The sequence below is a fragment of the Coloeus monedula genome, assembly GCF_965178545.1.
Source record: "Coloeus monedula genome assembly, chromosome: 12".
In the NCBI taxonomy this organism is placed as follows: Eukaryota; Metazoa; Chordata; class Aves; order Passeriformes; family Corvidae; genus Coloeus; species Coloeus monedula.
In genome coordinates, this window is record NC_138792.1 from 12,283,084 (window position 1) to 12,310,508 (window position 27,425).

General features: G+C 40.9%; 1 protein-coding gene across 2 annotated transcripts in view; it reads right to left on the bottom strand.

The window, feature by feature from the left end:
* Positions 1–22,246, bottom strand: part of IL13RA1 (interleukin 13 receptor subunit alpha 1) — a 27,915-nt gene extending 5,669 nt beyond the window's left edge. The window contains exons 1-10 of one of the 2 annotated variants that reach the window (XR_014226775.1): positions 22,124–22,246; positions 18,833–18,990; positions 15,441–15,576; positions 13,541–13,661; positions 11,585–11,769; positions 11,041–11,192; positions 9,746–9,878; positions 9,189–9,285; positions 8,840–8,924; positions 7,511–7,685 (exon numbers count right to left, since the gene is read on the bottom strand). Coding sequence is in view for 1 of the 2 variants with exons in the window: in XM_082289690.1 (XP_082145816.1) it covers positions 7,566–7,685; positions 8,840–8,924; positions 9,189–9,285; positions 9,746–9,878; positions 11,041–11,192; positions 11,585–11,769; positions 13,541–13,661; positions 15,441–15,576; positions 18,833–18,990; positions 22,124–22,205 (1,269 nt within the window). In the remaining variant the exon portion in view is untranslated. Of the gene's footprint in view, positions 1–5,711; positions 7,686–8,839; positions 8,925–9,188; positions 9,286–9,745; positions 9,879–11,040; positions 11,193–11,584; positions 11,770–13,540; positions 13,662–15,440; positions 15,577–18,832; positions 18,991–22,123 lie in introns of those variants that run through there. The other variant, XM_082289690.1, reaches the window with a different exon arrangement.
* Between the last annotated feature and the right edge of the window lie 5,179 nt (positions 22,247–27,425).

Genomic DNA, 27,425 nt, shown 5'->3' on the forward strand with positions numbered 1-27,425 from the left:
TGAACCCTCTGGCAGTTAACTATTTAGGAGTGACTGAGCCACCTTGAGAGCACTCTGGGCAGGGGGAAAGCTGGATGTTGGAAAGGGATTGAGGAGCAGCCAGCAGGGTTCTGCCTCCCTGCAGTCCTACCAGGCACTTGTACCATATTAGGTAGAGAAACGAGGCCAAAGGAGGTCTGACTTGGCATGTAGTTAACAATAAAAGCTGTTTTGTCTGTGCTGTAATCTGTGGCCACTATCTGGGTGAATACTGATGACTTTCATTTGCCCCGAGCGAGCGTGCCTCTTCTCTGCCCTCCAGCCCTCACCCCACTGGGAATGGGGCCCTGAACCGCAGCTTCCAACATGGCTGAGGGCTGGAAAGCAATGGGCTCAGTCCTGATTGACCAGGGCCAAAACACACTGGAAAAGGGTATGACTACACTACAGGCTAAAGGAAGATGAACTGCAGGCTCAAGACCAGATGGGAAAGGTCAGAATGTGCTGCTATGAAGGTTGGTGCAGTCAATTTTTGTTTTATTTTAGTCTTTTCAAAGAAGATTATCTCTAGCCAGAGCAAATTAACAAGCAAATACATTTAGACAAAGAGGCTGGAGAACAATCAGATAAAGTGGATGTCTTCAGGTGGGCAGGGCCTTATTAATCCTTCAGCACATAATAATCTAAACACTGATATGACCTGGAATGTGGGCAGTTTTCTTTGAGGTCTGTAGAAAACAGAAGTCTAAAATCTGAAGGACAAGTATCACGTCTTCAGAAAGGAAGCATCCAAGAAATTACTGGTCCATTTGTATAACTTTTTTCCCCTAAAGTAACTCTAGAACAATTTTTTTTAATCCCTTCTTTGCATTTTTACTACCATCAAGAACAGTTTGTGCCAAACTAGTCTAGTTTCCCTTTTTGATAGGCCTGTGAGCACCATCCTCCTAATCAGCTTGAGGAAATACAAGCACAGCAGCTATGAAAAAAAAAAAAAAAAAACAAACAAAAAAAAAACCCAGAACTCCTTGACCACCCAGCAGGACAGCAAATGCTGCTGCTTTGCAAGAATCTGTCAGGGTAGCAGCTTTATTCAGCATTTGAAACCATTTGATCATCTGGAAGATGACCCTCTGTGGATTATAGCCAAGGAGGAATGGTTAGAAGGATGCTCAGGGACACTATTAAGAGTATAAAAAATTGCAGCAGTTTTTCCAAATGGCACAGCAACACAAGCAACAATAAAATTGTCAAAAGCATTCCCCTTAGGCAGGAGAAAAGGATTTTGCAGTGAAGAGCAGCTGACAGAGCAGCAGTGTTACTGAAAAGACCAGCAATCATAGAAAGCCACGAACTGAGGTACAGCTCCAGAGCAAGCTGTTGCCACAGAAAGTAGCAGCTATGATTTCTGGAGGAAGATGGGGAAGATAGGACCAAGAACCAAAAAAATGTAATTGTCAGGGTGGTTTGGGGATGATGCAGTCTGGCTTCAAGGGCAACACTCTAGAGAAGACCAAGGGGACAATAAATGATTTAGAAAACTCAAGGGATTAGACTTAAGAGATTCAGGCTTCTTGTTTTGTTTTTTTTTCTCAAAGCAGAACAGAAACAGAACGTGGCAGCAGATCAGAGTGCAAACTCCTGGTGAGAGGAGGACAGAGGAAAAGGCAATTTAATTTGCAGTAAAAGTCAGCAGGCTAGTTGGTGGGGAAGTTTTTGAATTAAGGAGAAAACAGCAGTGAGACAAAACATTTGGGAGACTCTTTAGAAAAGTTTGACAAATCACCAAGGGTACTCTGTCTTGGCACCACTCAGCAGAAGAAAATGTGGCAGGGGATGCCCTAACAAGTCTTCCAGCCCTACCCAAGCTTTAATAAATGGGTGATCAATATAATTTTCATGTAGCCCATAAACAAAAGAATTACTGTTACACACCTAATAAAACGGTCCAGTATTCCCAAGGATTTAGGGAACAGGATTTTTACTCCAAACCAAGCTCAAACACAGAACTTGAAATTCCACATACAGAAAGGCAGATGGCATTCTTTCTCTGCTGGGTATGTTGCTGGCATTTCTACCTTTTATTCCTCCTAGGAAAACAAGTCACAAAGTGTTGTATGCAAGAAAAGCACTATGAAAGTCAGCTGTGGAAAAGTGTCGACTAATGGCTCAGCCTTAGTACCTGCCAGCATAGGCAAGATTGTCTACAGCTGAATGTTCTCCTAGAACATGACAGGATATGACATTAAAACTAAATAGCCATACCCTGAATAGCTTTCCCTGTAGCTGATTTTGACATTTGAAAGACAAACCAGTTTCACACCTTTTAAGAGTACCTTGCTGGCATTTTAGAAGTTTCCACACTGACATTTTGTGTGAAGAAAGGAAACTAGTGAGGCTAAAAGGCTTTGAAGTACAGGAGGGAGAAAGGCTCCAACGGGCAAAACAAGCTAATTTTGGTGCTTTCTGCCAGTAAAAAAAAAAAAAAAGAAAATGGACAGATTTTGTTTCTATTGCTACAACGAAGGTTAAGAAGTAGCAATGACATAGCTAAGTGTCTTAAGAACAGCTCAGTTCTGGTGTTTCAGAGCAGAGAACTTTGAGGCAGAAATTGCTCATACCGATTTCAGTAGATCACTAGGACAGCATGCCCATTGCACAACCTAATTTTTTCCCACCATGGAGCACATATTTAGGTGGGTTTGGTTTTTTTGTCTTTCAGCACAGGAGATGTAGGGGCAGCTCTACTTTTAAAGCATTAGCTTAACTCCTGGTTCAAGCTGCTCCTAACATTTGATCTAGCTTTGCAAATTTTGCCTGAGATTCCAAAAAGTGACAGTGCTTGATCTTAACAAAACATCTTTTTCACTAAGCTTTTAATCTCATCATGCACTTAGCCAAATAAACTGCTATTTTATTTAGCTGTTTGAGCCAAATTAAATAGAAGAAAACTGATATAAAAAGCTTAGAATGTGATTACAGGAAGCCCTGGTTAACTGGTAAGTATCTTTTTGTAGCTGCTTTGTGCAAGAGTCATCAAAATAATTGCACTATTTTAGCAAAAGCCGAACAAGGAGCAGAGACTATTACTAGAGTACACTAGCTGGTTTTCAGCTCTGTGGTGACAGCAGCAATTGTCTTTCCCCACTGAATTACTACTTCAGAAAACTACTTGGCAATAATTAGAGAATGGCCATAGAAGGGGTGCTTCAGTGATAAACACCACAAGGTTTACAAACACAGAGAAAGGATTTCATTAACCTAAGCAGCATATTGGAAAAACAGATTGAAAAAACCAACCCAAAAAAAGCCCCATAAGTCATCAACAAGCTTTCAGGTTCTTACATGTTACAAATGTGAGGCAGAGTTTCCGGACCTGAAAGAAAGTTTCTCTTCCCTGTGCCACCCACCCAAACCCACATTGCTTTGCTGTGGTAACAGCGTGGATTTCGTTACATCAAGTGATCTAAGCCTCCTGCTATCACCTTGATTCAACAGAGCTTGCAGGAAGTTCATCCAAATAGAGAGATTTTAATCTGGTTTTGCATTTGGATTTTCAGTATTATCTAGAAGCTGCATTTCTACAGCTGGCAATGCAGCTTGTGGGGCTTGCTCCCCTAAAACATATTTTGCAAATATTGAATAAAACTGAAGTATTTGAGGGTTATCTTGATGAACATTCAGTAACCCAGCAGAACTGCTCCTCCCAGTCCCACCTTGCCTATTCCTGGACCTCAGGATCTCAGCTGCTGCCCGACCAAGGTACTTGGGTGAGAAGGAGGGAGGGAGGTTTCTGCAACATCCTGACCATACCTGCATTTCCACCCTCCTATTCACCTACCTCCTGTTCTTGCTTGAGCTTGAGTGGAAAACCCTCCAAAACAAAAAATTCATTCTGTTTTGTTGTTGTTGTTTTTTTGGTTTTTTTGGTTTTTTTTTATATAATGAAAAAAAAAAACCCCATCATTTCCTTTCCAAGGGAAATTCTGAGTCTTTGGTGTTCCAGCTCAGAACTAAGTTTATTGAATACTTTCCAGTGAACGGAAATACCCAACCTGTGAATAGTTCTACCTAGTAAGCACTAAAACACTATGGCTTACACTTTGGTGTGTTCCTCTAGAACTTCTTTAAAGCCATTCAACTGTGTCATGTCATCCCTTAAACAAAAAAAAATGAACAAAAAACCAGAAATTGTTCATTTTTTCAAGGATGCCAAATACAGAAAGCTTAAATTATTTAACAGAATGTATTAAAATAATAAAAGGTCACTTACGGGGAGTGACTAAAACCATTGTTACTCATTATTACAACCAAAACTTTAAAATTGTGAAAGAGAAATATGAGAAGTCTTAGTTTTTGATGTCATAGTTTGTATCTTAATTTTGAATGATGTGCTCACTGAACTGAAGGGAAAAAACTATTCTCTCTCTGAATCTTTCCAAGAAGCCATTACTAATGTGTTTTTGGCACTTGAACATATTTGGGTAAAGTGACAAGGTCATGGCTTTCATCAGTTTAGCAACCTGGCATTTTCAGTAACTTCAGTAGCTAACAAAGATGTAAAATATTGAAGCTACATTGGGGAAGGCTGCAGCAATTTCAGTCAAATTCCAGTTTGATGGTTTAAGTCTCTATAGCGTTAAAATAACATGCCAATGTCAGAAAGTAGAATGGTCTTGAGTACAGAGAGGGTGAGAGTCCAAACCTTGTGCTCACCTCAATCTCTGTTCCACTACCCCAGCCAAAAAACATGGCCATTGCAGTCCATCCACACTGAATGTGTGGGTTGAGTTCACTCTTGAAAGGGAAGAGGGCAAAGCAACTCAGATTTTCTTCTCTGGCTTCTGCATGCTTCAAACATGGTTTCTCATTAAAAACCCATCTCTTTGGCCTCAGTTTAATCTCCTCAACCCAAGAACAAAATGCCATGCCATTACACTGAAAAGCATTCAATCATATTTATACACTCTTTGAAAAAATTTACAGATCAAGTAACTGCAATGAAGGAAAAAAACAAATTATAGCAAAATTTGCATAATTTCAAACTAAAAAACGTCTTACCTTAAAAAAAGTGTTAAATGTGAAAGTATATTCAGACACTTGTTTTACATGCTGAAACACAGGCTCAAGAAATGAATCCATGAGGAAGTGTGTCAACTACTGCTATTCAAAACTCTTCTATATAGTGATCTAAACCATCCTTTGCATTTAAATCTTCCTTTTGGCCTAACACCTTCCATCCTTTTTTTTTTTTTTTCATTCCTCTGGCTTTATGAATTTGTATAGGGGCTTTTGTTGGTTTGTTTTTTTAAAAAGCAAATAAATTTTGGTGTTGTCACAGACACCAACATAGAAGTCAGAAGAATTTACGGCTAAGTACTGGTTTTCCTAGATTGCTACGCTGAAAGCTACAAAACTTTACATTACACTGTTGTGCTTACTTATCTAGAAATGATACATTTCTGTTTGTCTAGTGGTCTGTGTTAAGCAACATTCTAGATGAGGTAGACTGAAAGAATATTTATCATTACAATGACATACGTGTTGCAGGGCAGAGGGAACGAATTTGGCAACGAATGTCATTACTCTTTCCCTCATGCTATTCCGGAATCTCTGGAATTTCAGATAGTGCTACTAGCTGACTTTATATAACCTGAGTTTTATCTCACTGAAATCCCTGAGGCTTTATTTTCATTTTGTCTCATTTATTAATTTTTATAATGTTGGGGGTTTTTAGCCTGATTGGAGGTAAAAGGCATATGCTAACAGGGCATCTGCTAATTCTGCTACATTTCTCCTCCCTTTTCTACCACTAACAAAAGGTGGATAAGAGACATGGAAAAAACTGTATTTGAGAGGCTCAGTGGAGAATGGGGAAAGAATTGGATTTATTGATAAGGAGGGAATACATTAAGTGCATAAAGGATGCACATTTGTAGCTAAAAAGCATGTGCACTTGTTCTACTTCTTGCAGAAAAATATGTTCTAAAAACACAGCATTTAGTTTCACTTTTTTGACTGAATGGAGTTTGAAGACAGGGATGAACTTTAAAAGGTTAGTGGCTATAAAGTTTGCTCCTAGAAAACCTACCAGAAGATCTCTTTCCAGTCTGCTAAGACTGCCTATGTCCATGACTCACACGTCTGCACTTATCTGGAAAGAGCAAGAAATCCCTGAGCATTAACCATAAAGGGCTTCCATGGATCCTTTTCTCCCCATTACATAACCTTCCTCCTCCAGCACAATCAAGGTACCACTGTAACCACCTTTGCAGCACAGGGCAGAAACTAATGCTCAGAATGCAGAGCAGGAAAATGTCACAGTTGTGCCAGGAAACACCTGCTGGGCTTTGCTGGGTAAAGAACCCTCAAAACAAAATCATCAAAGAATGAACAAAACAATGACAAAAACACCTGTCAAACAGTTGCAGTAAAATACAGAAGAAAGCTTTTTTAAAAAGTCAAATCAGCACCTTGTTTTATATTGGTAAGTCCTAGAGGGGAAGCTCAATCAGAGTCTCATCTCTATAGAAAGAATAAAACTTATCCCTTAGGAAACAGGTCAAGGTTGTCATCCCCTCTTCCCCAAATCCATCAGCTTGGCAGTAAGGATGGGTCTTGAAGCCTTTGAATTAGCTGGGTTTCAGTGGTTTAACATTTGCTAATCAGTTTGACCACAGCTCCTTAGACTCATGCATCCATCCTGGTGTTTTTGCTGGACAGACTCAGGACTACTTAGCTGCTAAAAATCAGGTGACTTCAGGCCAATATGGCCAAATTAGAATCACACCCTGGTGAGACTCAATATAGTTATATGCTACTGCACAGAACAAGTAAAAAATTCCTCATTTTAAACAAAGTATAATTAACCCAAGAACTCCATGAAGGCAAGGCATCTGAGGACAGGCAGTTGACAGGATAACAAAGCTAAGCCTTTTCTAAGAATATTCTGAACACCAGCTGGAAAGCAGAGAGGTTTTTCATACACATTTTCAAAGAAAAAAATACCCTCTTTTGTGGGATTTCACCAGGCCCCAGCTGATGCATAGAAGCACAAGAAGCTCAGTCTGTAAGTGCCCTCCAGAGTGTGCCCAGCCCAGGCACACAAACACAAAGGGTTATCCACAAACAGTCCATGCTCTGCCATCCCACCTGGCAGCAGCTCCACATGGTAGCACTAATGACCCATCTACTGTAAACCCGCCTCACTTCACCTACTGCAAATAGAGCCAAATACTTCAGAGAAGTCAAAGTGCTTGCTCCAAAAAAACCCCGACAGTCTGGTGTGAGGCACAAACACAAGTGCAAGTGACAAGTAAGAGGCAGAGCTGGCTGAAGCCAGTACAGGGAATCCACAATGCAGTCACACGGAACTATGCACATGCTTCATCTTGACTGAACTCAGGTGAGTATTTCTGGCAGAGATGGAAGAACAGCCACTGTTAGTGATGCATCCTCTGTGCACCAGAGAAGGACTCAGTGAGGTCAGAGCCGGCCAATGTCTCACAGGCCTCTTCACATCTACAGTCACCTGAGGTATGGGAGCAGGAGTCAGCTTCCTTCCTCTTTCACTGATAAAGCAGAGTCTACCGGTTTTTGTTTTCAGGATTAGTGGTCTCTGAAGTTTCTGATAAAATTAGAGAGTTAATTTCTTCTTCTATAATTAATCTATCATAAGCATTCATGGGATCATCCTTTGCAGAGCTCTGAAAGAGAGGAACAACATTTTTAACAGTATTTCCTCATGGCAAGTGTTGCTTTTTCAAACCAGTAAGACAGACCCCTGTTCCACAACATACACCCTGTATTATGGTGAAAAGCCAAGGTAGCTGGGCAACCAATTGTGCTTTTCAGAGCCATGGATTAAGCCTGGCTGACAGAAGAGATGTCCTCTGGAGATGAGGAACTGAAAGTTGGTCCCCACCTTTAAGGGTGCTTCCAACTACAGCCAATGGGTGAAGCTCCGGCAGGAGGATGGAGAACTGAGCATGTACACACTTTGTAGAGTTTTCACTGAGCACACAGAGAAAATTACTTGGGGCAGTAACAAAGTGCTTGTGAAAGCACAACAAAGTGTAACAGCTACCACAGCTATGACCCTCATGGCCAAGAGTCCCATCCTGGAGAACAACATTCACCATCTCATGTAAAGGTTTGAATTAGGGCTTGTCAGTGTACTTCCCTTTGGATTTTATAAAGGGCTACTGAGAGAGATTTATTTAGAAATAGGTGTCCATAATGGGTATTATGTTTATTTTCCCTGAAATAAGGCACCACTGCAAGTCTTTCATCAACCAAAGCTTGAAACAACTATAGCTGGTTTTGTTCTTTTGCCAACAAGAAGCTAAATGTCTGATTTACTTCTTAGCTTACAAATGATGATAAACATGAGAGTGCTAAAAATGTAAGTTTCTAGAAGTCAAACACAAATAGCTTCATTCAGCATCATAAATATGATTAAGTAGCAGAAAAAGACATGAATGTTCAGCAGAAGTCACTTAATGGAGTTGCAAAAACAAACAAACAAAAGTCCTCAAACCAAAACCCACACAGCAAAAGAATCCCAACAATCAGAAAACTGCCACCCAAAAAACCCCAACCTGAAACAATTTTAAATAAAAAAAACTTTACTACAGTCTGGAGTAACAGAATAATGCCATTCTACTAATCTAACTAGAGAAGTATATACAATTTGAGCTAAGTTTTGAGTGCTTGTTTCAGAAAAATTCCTAGTATTGTAAATACTTGATCTTCGTACAATATACTTACTTATATACAGTTAGTTATAAGACAGAAATAAGAAAAGGAAAACTGCAAGCCTAGAGATCCCAGTTCAATGGATTTATAGCTTCTTACTAACCTGGGAATCCTCATTTTGCTCTCCAAACATGCGCTTAAGAATTTCTCTAGGGTCTGGAATTGGTGGAAGAATTAATATCTTCAGCCTTCATAAAGTTAAAAACAATATTTAGATGAAAGATATATTAATTTAAAAATCAACATGTCAAAATCATGCTTGGGTACAGTCAAGAAAATTTGTGGAGTCAGCTTTGTCACCACTAGCCAGACTTCATTCTCAGTGCAACTGTACCCATTTCTTATTTTCACTCCCCAAAACAAAAGGAAAGGGGAACATTTACACAGACAGATTCTAAATAACTTTCACTCTTGACAAAGACAGCAGAAAATGTAGGTATATCATTAATTACCTTTTCAGATAAACTAGTAGAACTATTGTAGATATCGCTACTATTAAAGGAATGGTAATTATTAGAACAAAATAGATTGTAGAGTCCCTCTTCTCACCTGGAAAACAGAAATTGTAGAAATTTAGGGATGTTTTGAGAGGCTTTTTAGGAATAATGACAACAAATTTGTTAATTCTCCAATTTGTTTATAGACTGCTTTTTCAAGTACACTAGCACTTTCGTAGGCAAGGACAGGCTCATTTTTCAAAAATGGGATTATAACGTAGATGTATTTGGCAAGAAAATGCAAAAAAGCAAGACATAGGGCTGAAAAACTGGCTACACTGGACATTGCACAGCGACACAAATGGCACCACCATCAACGTATACAGGAGTACAGGCTGGGACTGGAGGTGCTGCTGAAGGACTAGAGCTCTTCTGCCCTCTTTTCACTCAAAATTAAATAGATACATAAGAAGATGATCTTTGACTCCCATTTATTTAGCAGACAGAAAGGTATTAAACACCTTACAGATAAAGAGTAAAGTGCAACACAATGCAGGGACAAGTGCTCTCACCAATGCTCTTTTCTTCACTCCAGTCACTATGGAAATCACTGTTGTAGCACTCAGGCTTTGGTTTTGCTCTCACTTTGAAGGTGTACTTGCTATTAGCATCAATACCAGCAATTGACACAGAATTAATTTCAGACTAAGATGAAAAAGAAAAGCTTTGTTCAATTATCAACATATTCTCAGTCACTAGCCTATTTACATTGTGCAGCTAATGTCTTCTGAATATTTTGATGGAAGACCTTTTCATGACTATGATACCTCACTAAAACTAGGACATAGTGGCATTTAACAAGCACAGAGTGCCTAAATGCACATTCCAAAGCTAAGACTGAATCTCATTCACTGCTACATCTATCATGCAGCATTTGGCATGAAAGATTAAACTAAGACTTAGCACTTGGAACAGTGCCTTTTTTTAATCTTTTTTTTTTCCTGCTTCAGAAAAACATCTGTGATTTACACTGCCTTCCCTTCTTGTCAGGGCAGCATAACTTTGACCATGCCAAAGCATTCTGTGATGCCTCTACAGATAAGATCATGCATTAGATAGGGTCGAACTGCACTTATTTTTTATCCAAAGTGCCAGTTTCCTGGGGAATGTTGATAGCTTCGAGTTTGGGATAGAATAAGCAACTAAACACGCTCCACAGGAGAAGATTGCCGCTCACTTTGAAATTTATCAGACTGTTTTTACCATTCTGATCAAACAGTACATTCAGTTTGGCTATGGACATACAGCATGAGTCCATCCTGACATTGAACTCAATGCTTTTTATACGTACACTAAAATCAGTGTATCTAAGAGTGCACACCTCTTTCTTTCCCCATCCTCAGTCTTTATCCCCTTGCTTTTTTGTAAGAGATTCTCTGTTCTTTTGTGGACCAGCAGATTTTTCTTTAGGGCAATCAGGTCACACTGTTCAAGACGAAAATTGCCACACAACCACACAGACCAACAGCAGGAAAACCCAACACCAAGACACCAGAGCCCATATGCCTGAGAAGCAAACAGGCACCATTTCCTGATAGTTTAGTAAATCCTTCTTTATCAGACTGTTCTTACACACTAATGAATCACCCTAACAAATGATGGGAAGGATTCGTAAGACTTGCATGAATTTTGATGTACAGTTTTTACTAACATAAACCTACAGTATGAGAGAAAAATCCTACATTCACACAGCACTTCGAGCTCTGGCACCTGACCCGTTCACATGCAACGCATGCAACTGCTCATTTTCAACAGCAAATATTACAAAAGATTAATAGAAAAAAAAAAAAACAGTAATGAAACTTACTGGAATGATCTGACCAATGTCCAAATCACCATTGCAACATTTAACTTCATACTGTAAGCAACTTCTTGGAAAAGTTTCTGATTCACTCCACTTTACATCAATTTTATCATTAGTCTTTGACAGTGTCAATTGTCTTGGTGTAGCAGGTTTTACTGAAATGCAAAATGGAATAATTAGTTCAAAAGTCTATTTCACTGCTTAAAAAAATTGTTCAGTCCTACACTGCAAAATATTACACTTATACCAGTTTAAGAAGAGAAAGAGGGAAAAGTTAGCACCAGAAAGTCAAAAAAGAATAAATCCAACTAAAGAATAAGAGTAGAAGTGAGTGGAAAATTACCCCTCTGCTCTCCCCCTCAGATACCCACCCCACAGAAAACAAACTCTTGTCTATATAATTTCAAATCAAAGGTCAACAGAAGAAGGGAGTATCTAATCACATTGTTTCATCCGTACTTTATGAGGTGATAGTTTCTCAAACACAACTATATACTACCAAACTTCTTATTTTAATTATATTTTTATGATGTGGTATTAAACTCACCAAGGGTGGTAGGATTTTTACTTGCACACACAGGCCTAATTTCTTCAGAATCATCTCTAATCAAAATACTTATAGCAGGGTAAGTTGTAGTGTCTTTTGGGAAGGTAAGATTGAAAATGCATTCAAAGATTCCTTGGTCTACGGAAGAGTTGCCACACTTCTTAGGATTTTTCAAGCCATCAAACCTAGAGGAATAAAATTATTTTTGTAAACTTCAGAAGAAAAGGACAGAAAGGGGAAGGCTTGTTTTTAAATATGTGTTACAAATTCTAAAGACTGATCTTTCATTAAAGCTATACTATACATATAAAAAAGTAAAGCTAAGCGAAGTAAGAAGCCTCTAATTTATCTCAAGCTTTAGAAAGAGTATTGTTTTTGTGAAGAGTGCCAGGGAGCAGAAAGAGAGGCAGATTTGTTTTATATCAAAGAGAACAACTGCTGTCAGCTTTGGTTCACATTTTCCACATGGGAGAACAATTTCAAGGAATAAAGAATATTTAGAAAACAAACTAATTTAACCACTTCTTGTCAACAGAATTTCACCTCTGTGATAGAACGAGCTGATCAAGCTCCATTAGCTCTGCCTCACGTATTGCAGCTCTTGAGACAGCTGAGTTTCACCTATTTACCTGATTTGCTTTTCAAAATGTCAGTATTCCCTTCCAATAATAGAGAAGTGAGGAAGACAAGCTTCTTCCTTGCTTCTCTTTGTTGCCCGGGCATCAATGAAAATACACCTGTAGCCTTTCCTCCCAAGAAAAACAAACCAAAAAAACCCACCTCACCGGCACTGTGGAAAATACATCTTTCAGTCTAAAACTGAAGTGTTTTCGTAGCTTTTCACTTTAAAATTTAAAAGTTATTATTCTTTCAAAGCAGCATGAATTAAAACACTTTGCATTCACTGCAGCTACATCTTCCATTAAAATTAAGGGCAGGTTGAGAATATATAGCTCAAATTTAAAGTATTATTCCAGTAAGTATCCCTATTCCCAGAAATTCAGACCTTCAACCCTGCATTGGTCCCGTTCTTGTAACAAAAGAAAAAATTTGAGTAGCAGTCCAGACAGGGAACAAACAGTCCCCCTACCTTTAACTAAAGCAGCAAGTTTTCTGCTGTTTGCTGCCCAAATGCTCCGAACTGAACTGCTGGCCTGTGAGACTGCCACTGGAGAAGAGGAGCAAAACGTTTATATAGTCAGATCAAATAAGACAGAAAGCTGTTAAAACTATGACATGGGGCTTTCAAAAAGAAAACTTCACTATCTCTACAGAAGCTAATGCAATCTGGCATTTCACAAGCCCCAACAAGGTGCAGAAGATTAGCATGTACAGTTATCAATGCCAAGAGCTGGCTCACACAAGTTTGTTCCTTTGGAACAAGACACCATTTATGGCAGTCCATTGGCCAGCGGGGATGATGATGATGATAAAAAGATGTTCTTCATAACTTTAAAGGTGAATCAGTTATTTAGGACATTGAAGATGCAAACAAAAGTACTACTAAGAGTTATTAATGCTTTCATACCATTACCCAATGGTTTATGAACTAACACATACATTAGCGAGTGATTCCAACTTAAACAGCCGATTTTGCTGGACTGCAGGGAAAGCAATTAATACATTGGTCTGGCTTAGTTCTTATTTATTCCCTCTTTGAATCAAGTGCCCAATTAGAAAAATATAGAAAAAAATACAGAAAGCAATAGCAGCTATGTTAATATGGGCTACAGAAGCAGACACAAAACAGTTATAAAAACTTCCCAAAAACTCTTGGCCACAGCAGCTTCTGGCCCCTTCAGTGGTGAAGTTTTCTATTGGATGGGACTGAGCACTTGGACACAATGCCCTGGGAGCTTTCAAAGCAACAGGAGGCAGACAAATGGAATGTGTAATGTAAAACTAAAGATTAGCCCAGAAGCACTTTAGAGCTGGGAATACAAATCTCCTACGAACCAGTAGAACAAGGTGTAGTTGGTGTCACTGCTTGCGTTCTCCCCAGGACGCCAGGTACAAGCCATGTACTCCAAATTGTGCCAAACACAGCTCAAGTCAACAGCAGCAGTACCTGGAATACCTGCAAGGCAAGTTGGAAAGGTTCTCTAAGATTTATTTTGTCCAAGTGTTCTCCCCTGCTTCCAGAAGTAAAACATTTCATTTCACATAACTGAAACTGGAAGGCAGAAATGGGTTGGTTACCTCTCGGACCACACTGCCTGTTCAGCACAACAAATCATGAATTCCAGCTGTTTAGAGCTTACAATGGCTGAAATCTCAGAAGAGTAACTTCTAGAGGCAAGCCAATCACAGCAGAAAAATCCCAGCATTCACCATGCCTGAATTACTACTTAGAGTTACCTGATGCTAAGGACAAGGCATTGAGTCAGGAAAATATTTATTTCTATTAATCTACAGATACTTTAAAAATAAGTCAAAGTAGGTAGTAAGTACAGGGAAAACTATAACAAAGCTAAATGCGATTACAGCCATCATTGTTAACCAGAATTAAAGGCTGACTATTTTTATCTTCTCCAGACACAATATTAGTTGCTTGGTATTCTGAATATGGAAATACCTCTGAGCCTTAAATATTGACAAAAGAAACACCAGGTAAATTGACTTTCTAATTGAGACCCATATACCTTCAGACATTAAAATTCATCAGCTGGAAACTCAAATCACATAAATACAAATGAGTACATAGCAACTGTGAATAGGTCTGTGGATCATCCAGGCAGCCCAGGCAGAGCAATTACAGAATAAAGTCTTTCATATTCAATCTTGCATTTCTGTGTGAGTTCTTTACACTGTATTACTGTATTACCTTGTATTGGATACTTTTTAATTGTAGTAACAAAAAAAAAAGTAGCAACATCTCCATGAACTAAAAACTAAATGCGTGTTAAATGCCGATCTACTTCAAATGTCCGGCTTGCATTCTCCCTGAAGCAGCAACTAAGAGTATAGGGAAATGAAACTGGTTTTCCTATTTCAAGAAGTATATAAAAATATTTCATCTGCAAACAGGCTTTTAAAATCCCCAGCCTGTTTAGTACATGCTGTCCTAACAATCTGCTTCCCCGATTTTCCAGAACCCTTCTGGCAGACACACACACAGGCTTGATAAGGTCTCTGATTCTCTCAACCACATGGTTTTCGTCCACATCAAGTCATGCTCCTGGGATAAGACAGACTTTTAGGCAAGAGGTGCATTCCTTGCTATACAGCCTAACTTCAAGCATTCAGCAAAATACATTGTTCCTCAAAGTCTCCTTCCTAACAATTTTGCTGTGGACCCCTTACTTCTGTATGCCAAGAAAAAAAAAATGCTTTTTCTCTATTCATTTTTCTATGCTGTGTAGACCCCACTCATCTCTTCTGAAAAAGACAGAACCCTATTACAATTATTTAAATTATTTATTCGACAAGTCGTTAAATTTGCTAGATTCCTCCCTCCTATAGAGACAATTGTAGGGTTATTTTAGGGACTTCTGTTTACACAGAAAAATTATACAGAATTAACTGACTTAGATGTTAGCCACAAAGGCAGCAGGCTTAATGGAGTCTAAGCTATCTCTTATCCCACAACCACCACACAGCAGGAAGAAGAGAAATAACAGGAACTACTGTTTTGGAAGGGCACTTCAATTTTACAAGCTTGCCCAGAAGACTTTAGGCATCCGAAGACCCAGTTGTGTTTTAATGTGGTATAATCATTCTATTTAAGCTCCATCAATCAAACCAGCCCTTGTGTCTGGTATTCCTTTATGAGGTATTTTATGATTTCTTGTTAAAAAAGCAGAGAAAAAGCCATGTGTCCTCAGGCCAAGAGGGGTCTGGCTGCTGCTGGTGCTACCTTTTGGTGGAAGGGAGGTCTCCACCCAAGGGCTGGGCTCACTGGTGTTGTCCTTCTTGCATTCACTTCTCACTCTGAGGCGCATTTCCTCATTCAAGCGCGCATCCATCACACGGAAGCGACTCTTACTCCATTCCTGGGTTTAGATGAGGGAAAGAAAACCAAAACATTTATCATACCAGCTCAGACACATGAGAATTCCAACCAGTGTATGGATATATTACAGCCCTTCAGAAAGACTACAGCTCAAAGCCAAAGGACTGACTACATGGGAAGCCTCAGCATTACTTGGTTTTGCTTTTTCCTTCTCAGGCCCAGTCAGAACTCACAAAGAGAAACTACTTCCACCCCTGTGACCTACAGACATAAACAAAGGCTGCACAGAGATCCAGAAATAGGTACAACACAGAGGAAAATGATCCTAGAATAAGTCTTCATGGAAAATGCAAAATAAGCATGTTTATACTATATGCTTACAGATCTGACCTTCACCTTTCTCTGTGTGTGTGCACATGAGGGCATGACCAACAGAATAAAGAACATTTGAAGACACAACCAAAAAGCAGTGAGAAGAGTTTGCATGATTTAAGGAGCAAAAGAAAAACCTACCAAATCAAACCCATATATGGCTATTAAATGCAGTGACACCACATCAAGCTCATGATCTTCCATTTTCGAGTATGTTTGTGTGAGAAAAAGGCTCACCCTTTTATCACAAACTTTCTTGAGCATCTTTTGTTGGGCTAGGAGGATGAATTTTAGTTAACTGGAAACTGGATACAATAAAAGTATCTTTGTTATGGCCAAAGAATGCCGTAACCACTCATGTATAAAAATAATAAATATTGGCACTAATGAGAGGGCAACGAAATCAAACAAATGTACAGATTAGGTTTGTCTGGATTTGAAAGACAGGTGTCTGCCAAGGAAGGCGGGAACCTCCCTTGGAATAGAAAATGTGACCCCATTCCCTCCAAATTATTATAACTCTGAAGTTAAGGGGCTTTCAGGCAAAGATATGGGAAAAGGAGTAACAGTTCTTTACTAGTATGTACATGTATAACAAGGCAAACAAACAACAACACCGGCAGCAACAACAAACAGAGGCAGAACCCAGCGCCAGCCTCTCTCGGCTGTCAGGCCCTTTCCCCTCGGGTGCAGTTCCGCTCGCAGCCGGCAGGGGCGCTGGCGGCTCCCGGCCGGGCAGGGTGGGTGCGATGGTTGCCCCGCGCCTGCAGGGGGCGCTGTGCCGCGAGCTCGGTACCCTCAGGTGGTGATGGCGGGCGGGCTGGATGGCGGAATGGGCTGCAGCAGGAACCTCGGAGCGGCGGCTGGGACGGCAGAGGAGAGCAAAATCCCAGAGTAATAAATAAAATGTATCAGAAACTCCGCAGCTGCAGCTGGAACCGGGGGTGTCCCAGCAGGCAGGGGCTGCGGGGTTACGGTGTAGCGAAAACCCAGAGCAGCGGCAGAGAAGCGGCGGGGGTGGGCAGCGGCAGCCCAGCTCCTGAACACGGCTGGGAGAGGCTCCCTTGGAGGGGCTCGGGGTCCCGTTTTTTTTCCCCTGAGGTACCCAAGTAGATGCTGAGGTCCTTTCTAGTGAGGTAGGGTGTTAATAAGGTCCCAGTCCAACAGCTGCTCTTACGAGCAGAGCCTCGCTCATGGAGAAAATAGCAGGGGAAAAGATTCCTCAGTGGTGGCGAATACTTCCCACAGCGACCACACCTTCTGGTCCCAAGAGCAAGAGAGAGCTCCAAGCTGAGCCCAGCCCTTCAGCCCCCAGCCAAAATCTCGAAGTATCTCTGCCCTTCCCAAAAGAAAAGCCCCCAGCTGAGGGGCTGCAGCCAGCTGCACCCCATTACCCCACCTTGGTCACTTTTTTGTTTCTCTTAAGTACTGGTCATTATCATCTCATAGCAACACATGGGAGAAAAATCCCTACAAGAAAAAGAAAAAAAAAAAAAAAACCGAAAAGAACACGAAAAGAAGATGAAAAGAAAAAAATAATCCTAACCTCCAACGGGTTCTATGAGCAAAAGGATGCAGCAATATGATACAGTCTGGTTCATCCTGTCCTGTGAAACTGCTGAAACCTTAACATCTGTTAAACCCTTCCACAAACTCATTCGGCTCGTTAACCAAGGAGGCCTTCTGTTTGTTAATTTGTTAATGAGCCAATCAAGAGAGGTAAATAGGTTTCTGCTGTGTTAGCAGGTTCAACTGGCTCATCTAAAGGTCCAGTGAAGATCATTAGTATCAAAAATGAAACATCACTGTTTTAGTTTTTATTAAATTAGCTCAGCTGTTTGCAAAACCACAGAGCCACAGAATCATAAAATGGTTCGGGCTGGAAGGGACCTTAAGGATCATGCAGTTCCAACCCCCTTGCCATTGGGTTGCTGCCTTCCACTAGACCAGGTTGCTCAATGCTCCATCCAAACTGGCCGAACGACATCCTTACTCATGTCCAGGATATCCTGGATCTGTGAGAAAAAATACAGTGGAGAGCATGAAGAGGCCGATGTAAGCATCAGACTGTAAGACTTGTAACAGGGCTCAACAACAAAGGACTGCTTCAAGAGGCATCATATGAATTGTAACCATATCTGAAATAGCAGCACTGCCTACCCCACAGCTGGCATCTACCAAAGGCTTCAAATTCCCAGGGTTCAGAATTATGGATTTATTTTCTTACTGGTAATAAATTGTAAAAATACTTGTCCTACAGCCCATAGCAATTGCCACCATGGCACTGCCCTGACCAAACACCAGCTAATCCACAACAAGGAGCATATCTGGCTTGCACACCATCTAACACGGAAAATGAAAGCCCAAAACAAAAGCCCAAAACAAACAAGTATGACTTCTGTTCCAGAGAAAAAAACATGCTCCATATTGTCTTCAAAACACAACTCTCCCATAAATAACTGTAAGGGCAGGGAGAGGGCAAATGGGGGAATGTTAATACTTGGTATTATCTCCAAAAGATAAAATGCTGTCAAACCACAGCTAAATCTGCAAGTCTCTTATGAGTTCAAAGTAAAGGAGACAAGCCTTTGCAAATTCTCATTTAACTCTTAATGATGTAGACTGCCCTGTATCTATTTTTTCTAGAAAGCTGCATAAGCAAAGGCTGAAACAAGACTTTTTCCATTATTATTACAGTACTTTTGTGTTACCATCAGCACTCAGTTATCAGAGAGCAACAGACAAATTTTTCTGATCTGAAGATCCCATATGCTGGTATGATTCATTTTTGAGGTTTGATCCCATGATAAGAATGAAATGCTATACTAAAATTGTATTTATATATGTGTATATGCTCACACACAGAGTTTTATCACAGTAAGACATTTACTGGAACACAGAGTTTAAAGAGATGATGCACTTACTCTTCTGTCCTCAGGAACCCCATTAATGACGATGTCACTGGAATACTCCAGGTTGCAGCTACTGCTGATGTTCTCTGGAGGGTGCCATGTCCAGTTCAGAGTACAAATATGGATAAATGAATAGTTCAAGTTGGATGGAGATGGAAGAATTTTTGCTCCTAGAAGAAAGAAGTTATCAGTGTAACAATCCTGTCGGACCACACTTTACTATTAGTAATACTGGCAGATTTTTAACTCTGACAGAAAAGAACACAAATAACTTCTCAACTTCATCAGCTCATATTTGCTATCAGATTAGCTACTGCTCACTAAAGTGTTTCTATTATTCTTGTTACCTCAACCCATCAATAATTTAAATATGCACAAATTAACTGAAAAGTAATCTTTAAGAAATTGCAGCCTGCAACAATGTAGTGGTTGTGGTACTCAAGCTTTTTGCATGTTGCGGGAAGATGAGTCACGTGCTGAGACTTTAGTAAAAACAGTATATACATTTTCTGGAGCAATTAATACCCTGTTCTCCCCAAAAGTTATCCATCAACACAGTTTTAAAGACAAATCCTTAAAAAGACAAGCAATTACATCTTGCAAGCAACAGTTGTATGTTAGAAGCACAATTTAAGCAGATTGCAAGCAAAGCAAAGATAGCAAATGTGAGAATGTTAACAAACAACGAGGAAACTACATCACTTTTTCAATTACCTATTAAACATATAATACTATGTTCCAGCACAGTGAGCAAAACCAGTGTGGGACAAGTAGTAATTTACTGCTAGCACACTTCAGTGGTACATTTTTTCACCTCCCCAAAAGCCAGACAGAAGCAGAGCAGGGCCATGACTCAGAGACCGTCACAGTGATAAATCCATTTGTGCATTAACCCTTCCGTACTTTGTGCGCTGATTTAATGCCTACTCAAGACCCATCACACAGCTTGAAGGTCATATTAGAAAACAAAGAAGGGAAATGTGGCAGAAAATGGCAAACTTCCAGGAAAAAGAAAAACATGTGTCAGACATCAATTCTAGAAAACATCACCAATTGGGAATTCCCTAAGAAAGTGAAAGTGGATTTTTTTTTTAAAGGACTACTCTATGTACCATGAAAAGATATTGAACCAGAAGCCAAATGAGACTGTTTCTCAGGGTATCTCCAGGTATCATCACTGAGGAGCCACCACTTGTTTGTCTGTGGACAGAGTGCACCCTTGTTACTCAGTAGTTTCACAAACACTTCAAACGGATATCAGCTAGTGCTGCAGGTCTTGCTGTTCCAGGGAACCAAGCTCAACCCATCCCAACATTTAAGAGAGCTCATAGAAGAAAGGCAGAATAATTCCATCAAGATCAGTTTTCCCATCCAGGTCACAGTGCAGCCCTGTTTCCTTCTGCTAGCACAAGGAAGAGGGAAGATAGAGAAGCAAAAGAGCTTCCTTGACCAAGAATTCTGCTCAAAGCATCCATTACACCATTATCTTACATTTCCCAAAAGCCAGAGCAGCCAAATCTTGAAGGGAATTCATCAGACTTCTGGAGCTCTCTCACACCTTTGCATAGTTCAAGGACAGGCAGTGGTAGAGATCAGGCACCATTACCATCCATGTGTCCATGTGTATACACGGATAACGGATGCTTGCACAGATAATGAGAATAATTACAAAGATTCACTAATTTAGTCTGAATATGCTTAGTTTATTTGAATATTTAAAACGTTTGGGATTTTTGTTTGTTTGTTCAGTTTTACAGATGATGTAAAACTGAACATCAGGAGCAGAAAAGAGAAAATTTTGTTCTTGCAAAAATACAATCTCCAGTGAGAAAACTGAACCTAGCTAGAACATCTTTGCCTATTACCTGTTCCCCTAACAAAAACTTAGGACAGGCTTTAGGAACATCCTTGGGGCATTAAGTTTGCAAATACTAAGTCCTTTTGATCATATTAAAAAAAAAAAAGTTTTTAAATAAGATCACACAGCTCTAAGTATTCCATTTTTTCATGATCATACTTTTTTTTACCTACAATAGGCACAAACCATTAAAAAATATGTCATCCTTGATTACTGTTCTGAAGTTCTAAACATTTTCTTCTAATAGGTTTGGTTAAAAGCCATTGTACTTAAGTTTGCAGATTTCCAGCCACACAAAGTGTGAACATTCAAAGTTTATAAATTAACCAATAAATTGTATTAGCATAAAAAGTTTAAATCTAGTAGGTTTTCAATTAATCTACAGAATTCTGAAGCTTGTGTTTTAATGTTACATTCAGCTTTTATTCATAGTTTAGGCCAATCTCATACTTTTGAGTGTGTAAAATATAGAGTCTCGTGCTTTCATTATTAAAATTTCTATAGCAATTTGGCAGAACAGCTCAATGACCAACTACAAAACATAGGCAAGCCATTATTTCACTCTTAAAAAGCAAAACCGCGGTTGTGCTTTTAAGAAAAGAAGCACAGCAGTAGCCAGCAGAGATTAGCGGAGGCATAGAAAACATAGTATTTCTAAAAGCCCTAACGTGGAAGCATCTGCAAATCCTTTGCTTCAAGTACCATGTGAATGTTGTAAAGTAATAAAAAACTCATCACATTTTTATTTTGTCCTCCTGCATTTTCTGAAGGTTGATTTCATAGTTATAAACCGAATTGTAGACAGTTGGAAAATAACAATCCTCTAATGTCTGCAGCTGGGTTTTTGGATAACATGAGCAGAAAATAAAGCTTCAAGCCCGGGTCCTTATGAAGCCCTCACAGACACGCACGCATCTTTCCTAAAACTAAACATTCGTGGTTCCAAAATCGGGAATACTGAAGGAAGAGCGAAGGCACAGGGCGAGGGAGGCTCTGCGTGCCCGCACCCGGCGGAGCCAATTCCGCACCGCCGCAAGATGCGAGCACCGGGAGGAGTGCGGGGGGTTCTGCTTGGGGTTTTAAGGCAGAGACAGTCCCGGGAAACGAAGATGGAGCTTAAAACATTTCTGCAGACCCTGTCAAGCGCTGCCTTATTGAAAGAAGAGAGCAGATTTTCAGCATCCCGACAACCAGTAAGCGGCAGGGCAGGGCGCGCCGCCGGCGCTGCCTCGCACACGGCTGACGAGCTTCGGGCAATTTCTACTACAAAATCAAACCATTTCCCTTATATCCATGCCCGCGTGTGCGCGGAGCCCACGGCCGAGCCTCCCGACCCGCGCAGGGGAAGAGCCCGGAGCGGCCGCTCCAGCCCCGGCACCGCGCCTGCAGACAGGGAGCGCAGCCGGCAGCCGGTCCCGAGCCCCGCCGTCCCTTCCTTCTCCTACCTGCCGCCGTCCCCGCGGCCACCACCCAGCAGACGGCGAGGAGGAGCGGGCAGGGCAACGGAGCTGCTGCGAGCACAGCCATGGCTCGGCCACCCCAGGGCGGCCCCTCGCTCCCACTTCCCGTCGAGGGGCCGGGCCAGCCGGGAAGGGCTGTGTGACGAGACAAGACGAGACGGGACGGGACGGGACGGGACGGCCCGCCCAGGTAATCCGAGCTGGGCGGGAGTACTGGCCCGGCCCCGCCACCTGGGCAGCACCGCGTCCGGACCGCAGGGCTGGGCAGCGACGCGAGCGTCCCACGGCCCCACACTGCCCTCCCTCTGTTGTCTCCCGTCCCACGGCCCCTGCCCTGCCGCTCCCGGTCCCACGTCGCTGCCTCCCGCACGCTCAGCACAGAGACACTTCACAGAATCAATCGATTGGAAAAGACTCTGAGATCATCGAGTTCCCCTCCGCTGGAGCCGTCGGTGCCTCCCCGAGTCCGGACTCGGCCGTGCCACGATCGCGGAACCGCAGCGATGCCGCGAGACGCGGGCGGTGTCCGCACAGCCCCTGCGGGGACGGCACCCACTCCGCCGCCAGCCCCATGCCCTCCGTCTCCCCTCACATGGCACTGCAGCGTGGCCATAGACTCACAAAGATCTCATTCTGTGAGTCAAAGTAGTTTTCCGTTTACAACCGGTTTTACACTTGTCTGCTACAGCCATTGAACCGTGCCCCAGACGGGGTATGGTTCATATCCTCTCCCACGAAAGCAGCTACGTTAGCGCATCCCCAAGCAGTTCTCTGGATGTCCAGAGAACTGGATTCACCCCCTGGCAGAATGCCGCTTTTTGAAGTCCCTCCTGAAAATTCAGCCAATTTCTACAGTTCTCATCTGTGCTAAAAATGCATATTTTTGTTCCTCTTCTTTTTTTTTTTTTTTTGTTTTTGCAGATCTGCTTTCTACAAACTTCCCCAAACGCCCTCTGCTTCAGCCCCTTCCAAATACAATATGGTCACTTGGAATTTTGCTCTCACATTTATGGGTGTGATGCAGCAAGTTTTCCAAAATTTTCACAGAATTGGGAATAGGACGTAAGTTCTATTTTGATAAATTTCAGGAGAATAAAATATTTGGGATAAGGCTTTTCCTTCTGAACTAGAATTTTGTGGTGGCTAGCAAGCTTGGTCATAGTTACCACCCAAATACAGGTATTCTAAAAATAGTGTAGATCCAGCAGGGAGGAAACTTGGCTGAGTTTCAAGGCAACCCAAAATTTCTTACTAAAATTAACTTATTCCTAAGCCAACAGAATGTTTCAGTATTTACTCAGCTCCTCAAGGAGTTTTGCAAGAGTTCATCTGCTTTTTAGACACTCATTCTAGAAAAAGGGAAGTGGATCTTTTTATGACAGGGTGGGGAATATCCTGTGTTAATATTGGGCTTTTTTGCTTTTCTGCCTGTTTGTTTCCCTGTGAAATAAGAGGACTTCTAGTTGCTGTTAGAAAGTGCCCAAGGACCTGCAATTATAATCAAATAAAAATGTGGTTTAAAGTTCCAGGATGTGGAACATTTAAGCTGTGTGACAGAGATCAGATTGTGCAACTACTTAGAGCAAGCGTGGACTACGCCTGCTAGTGAGGACGTTTATATAGCAGAGCTGATCCATACAACGCCTCACTTGCTTTCAGTTTCCTTGCTGCTGTTTTCTTTCCTTCTTTCTGTTTTGTCAACTCTTCCCAGGAGAGGCAGTGCCAAACACATATAAAATCGTTCACTGCTTTTGGCTGCCTGCCCATCAACATTGTCGGCAGCTGAAACATTTTTCCCCCTCTCTCTCCTCCTTCTCCCCGAATGCTCAGCTCGTTGTCATATTCCCATCCCGATTCACAGCAATCACAACTGCTGCCAGAGCCTTTGATCCCTGCCACCTACCAGAGACTTCCCATTTCTCAATCTCACCAAGTCCTGTCCTGCATCTTTCTGTTGTAAATCTCATGCTCGTTCATGTTCTTGTGAGCCAATGCACCTGCGCAGTAGTGACTGAGACTCGTATAGACACACCTGAGGTATCTTTCAAATGATCTGTTGAACACATAGCTGGGCTATGGCTTCATGCTTGGTATAAACTGATTTACAATCATGTTACTGACCTGCCTTTGGCTGTGTGTTCCTGCCTTTTCCACCCACGTAACCAAAGCCAGTGATTGTGGGGCCATGCAGTGAGTTTGCAGATGCAATGAAACAAAAATCCAACGATTTTTTCCTGTGCACATCCCTAATCAGATTAACAAATGGTGCCAATGCCTGGTGTGCCTGCACAATTACTACGTCCAGCAAGAGGCAATGATTATTAGTAGCACAGGGCTATGGGGAACTGTCCCTTTTGGGACCAGAACTTGCTCCACATCAATGTTGAGATTCCTCCTTTCTGATTTTGCACCAGCTTCTGTCAATACTTTAGGTCTCAACTGACATAATTACAGGCTCTTCAGAAGATGGCTGGGGTCAGTTCAAAAAAGGGTTCAAATAGAATACAGTTGGATCTAAGGCACAAAAATCCAAAACTGTGTTGAAAAAACCCCAGTCTGACTCATGTGACTTCTCCCTTTTCAACCTTTGTCATCTTCTTTATTCAATGTTCTTTAGGGACATCTAGAATTTTGTGATACATGTTCACAACAGACATGAACTCTTCAAACTCTCTCTGAACTGCTGCCCAAGCCCCTGGAAATCAGAAACTATGTGGAATAAAACCCACCTTCTTTGAAGAGCACTTTTGGGTGGACATGGAACCAGGCATGTTTGTGCCTCTGATAAATTCTATTACAAGCCCATGCATCAACTTTTCTGCTCACTGTTCCTGAAGTACCAAGATCTATTTAATTCACCTATTTATTTGGCAAGTTTACTCCTTTACCCACCAAGCGAGGCAGGGCACAAGCCTGGTTTTACAGCTGTTTGGCCAAGGCTTGCAAGAGCCCCATACAGAAGCCTCAGAAGACAGAAGTAGAAAAAGCAGTTTGTACTTTATCTTCTGGCAAGGTAAATAATAATTATACCTGACTTACATGTAACCATCATGTAAGAGCTGGTACAACTGCCTGGGCATATACATTAGTCTCCCCACCATGTAAGTTGAGTTAGTTGAAGAGCAACAATAAATACATCCTCAAAGAGCAAAAGTCTTGGTTTGAAAATTGTAACTCCAGAACAGAGCAAAAACCCAACCACAAACTTACTGGATATGCTTTAGGAAAGTGAGGTGATCTACTGCGATATTTCCTTACTTGTGATTCACATCTTGTTTCTATTGATAAATTTGTGTGTATGACTGTCTCTGTTTTCCCGATGAATCATGTTTTTGGGATTTCCCTGAGCTGGATGCTGCGGTGCTTATGCTCCTTTAGGATTTCTAAGTCAACATCCTCCATTTGTTGCTGAATAATTTAGTGTTCACCATTTCACTTGGTGTACTTCTGTGTTTGAAGATTTATTATGGTAATCTTCTTTAGAGGGAGTATATGTGATAGTTTAGTGCACTAGGGTTTAGTACCATGAATCTTACACTGGTATTAGCTTCTGATCACTCACCCTGTTCTGTGAAATGAGGAGAAAATTTAAAAAGCCCTAGGCAAAAACATGTTTCTTGCAACACTTACTTTTCCTGGTTTTGTAGTCTTTTATTTTGACCTGGAATAAACTCTGAACTTGACTGCAATGCAATTTTTTCCCCTGGCTTCTTGTAAAAATCATTCATTATTCAAGAAAAAGAAAGTAAAAAGAGCAGTATAGGATAGCTGGTCTCAGGAAGATCTTGAGCAGCTCTGTTCATCCTCTGTGTCCAGTACATCAGTTAAGAACTGAGGCATATGGGAGGTGCTGTTCTTTCACACACACAAGTTTAAACAGGGCTCATACAACATATGTAGGTACAACATGCAGGATAAAAGCACTCCTGTTATGATTATGTAGCAGCAGGTGTTAGATTTACATGAAAAGGGAGTAAATTACATCCAAAATACCTGAAATATTATGTGCGTATCACAATTGGTTTGCCACTGCTTGGCCCAAGCATACTATTTAAGTACTACACTCTGGTTGCATAGAATTAGCTGTACACAGTGTTCCTCAACACAGTAAAAACCCCTTGTTTATTTAGCGAACTCAGCTCAGTGAACATCAACACGTGCTACTCTCCTCAAGTGGGTAAATCGAGTAAGATGTAGTTTAATTTCTATTAAATTTTTGAGTCCATAATTTCCACTTACGTTCTTCTCCAGTTCTTTTGGGCCAAGTTATTCAAATCATAATGTGGAGTTCATGGGATTCTGTCTCTTTAGAAAGGGAAAACAAACATATTTTACCTACTTTGAGACAAAGGTATTATGTTTATGTAAAGCCTTATTCTATATACTGTCTTGTGTACATTCAACGGTCTTCTGGAACAAAACCAAACATGTTACACACTACAGGTATTCTCTCATCCATGCTTTTTTGTTTGCTGGCCCATCTCATGAAAAGTCCTGATATCAGAAGAAGTTTAGAACACCAAATAATATGTAAAAATACATCCTTCACTGCAGTAAGTTCTTCATTTCAGGTTTTTTTGGGGGAAGGGAATGGAGCTCTGAGGTTATTTTTCTTAAAATACTTTCTAATCCCTCTGCAGAGAGAAAAGCAGTAGGTCAAAGAGAGAAAATGTTTACACTTTTCTTACTCTCTGAATCTCTAAAAGCAAATTTTTGTACATAAAATACTGGCAGACCCTTCGTTGCTTTGTGTGTCCTATTTGCAAACCATCTGGCTCTGACACCTACCGTTATCCAAACCAACCCTGATACTGAGAGTAGCGAACTCCTCTTAATCCTCACATCCCATTCATCCCATTTCTTTTCCTTTTATGCGAAATTATCAATACATCCATTCTGAAGACTTGATGTGTTACACAGCAGTTTTGCAGCAAAAATAATTAGAGGCACTCAGATAAAATATGTAATGTATCCAAACAGAGACATAGCAAGAGTGTGTGCCAGGATGTAATTTGAAATACGTTCCACTAAATTTTCAAGACTAAAAAAATCCTGCCTTTCCTCAGGCAATATAAGAAAATAAAAAATGTTAATGAACTAGAGACATTTCTATTCTTCTCAAAAAAGTAGCAAATAGGATGTACCCAATGTGAGTATCAGCTACATAAAACAGGCACATATATAGTACGCTCTCCAGATATACCTGCGAGTTAAGCTCTTTCAGCCATAAATAAGAAAACATCTGGAGGATTTCTTTAAACTGGGACAATTACGTAAGAAAAGGATA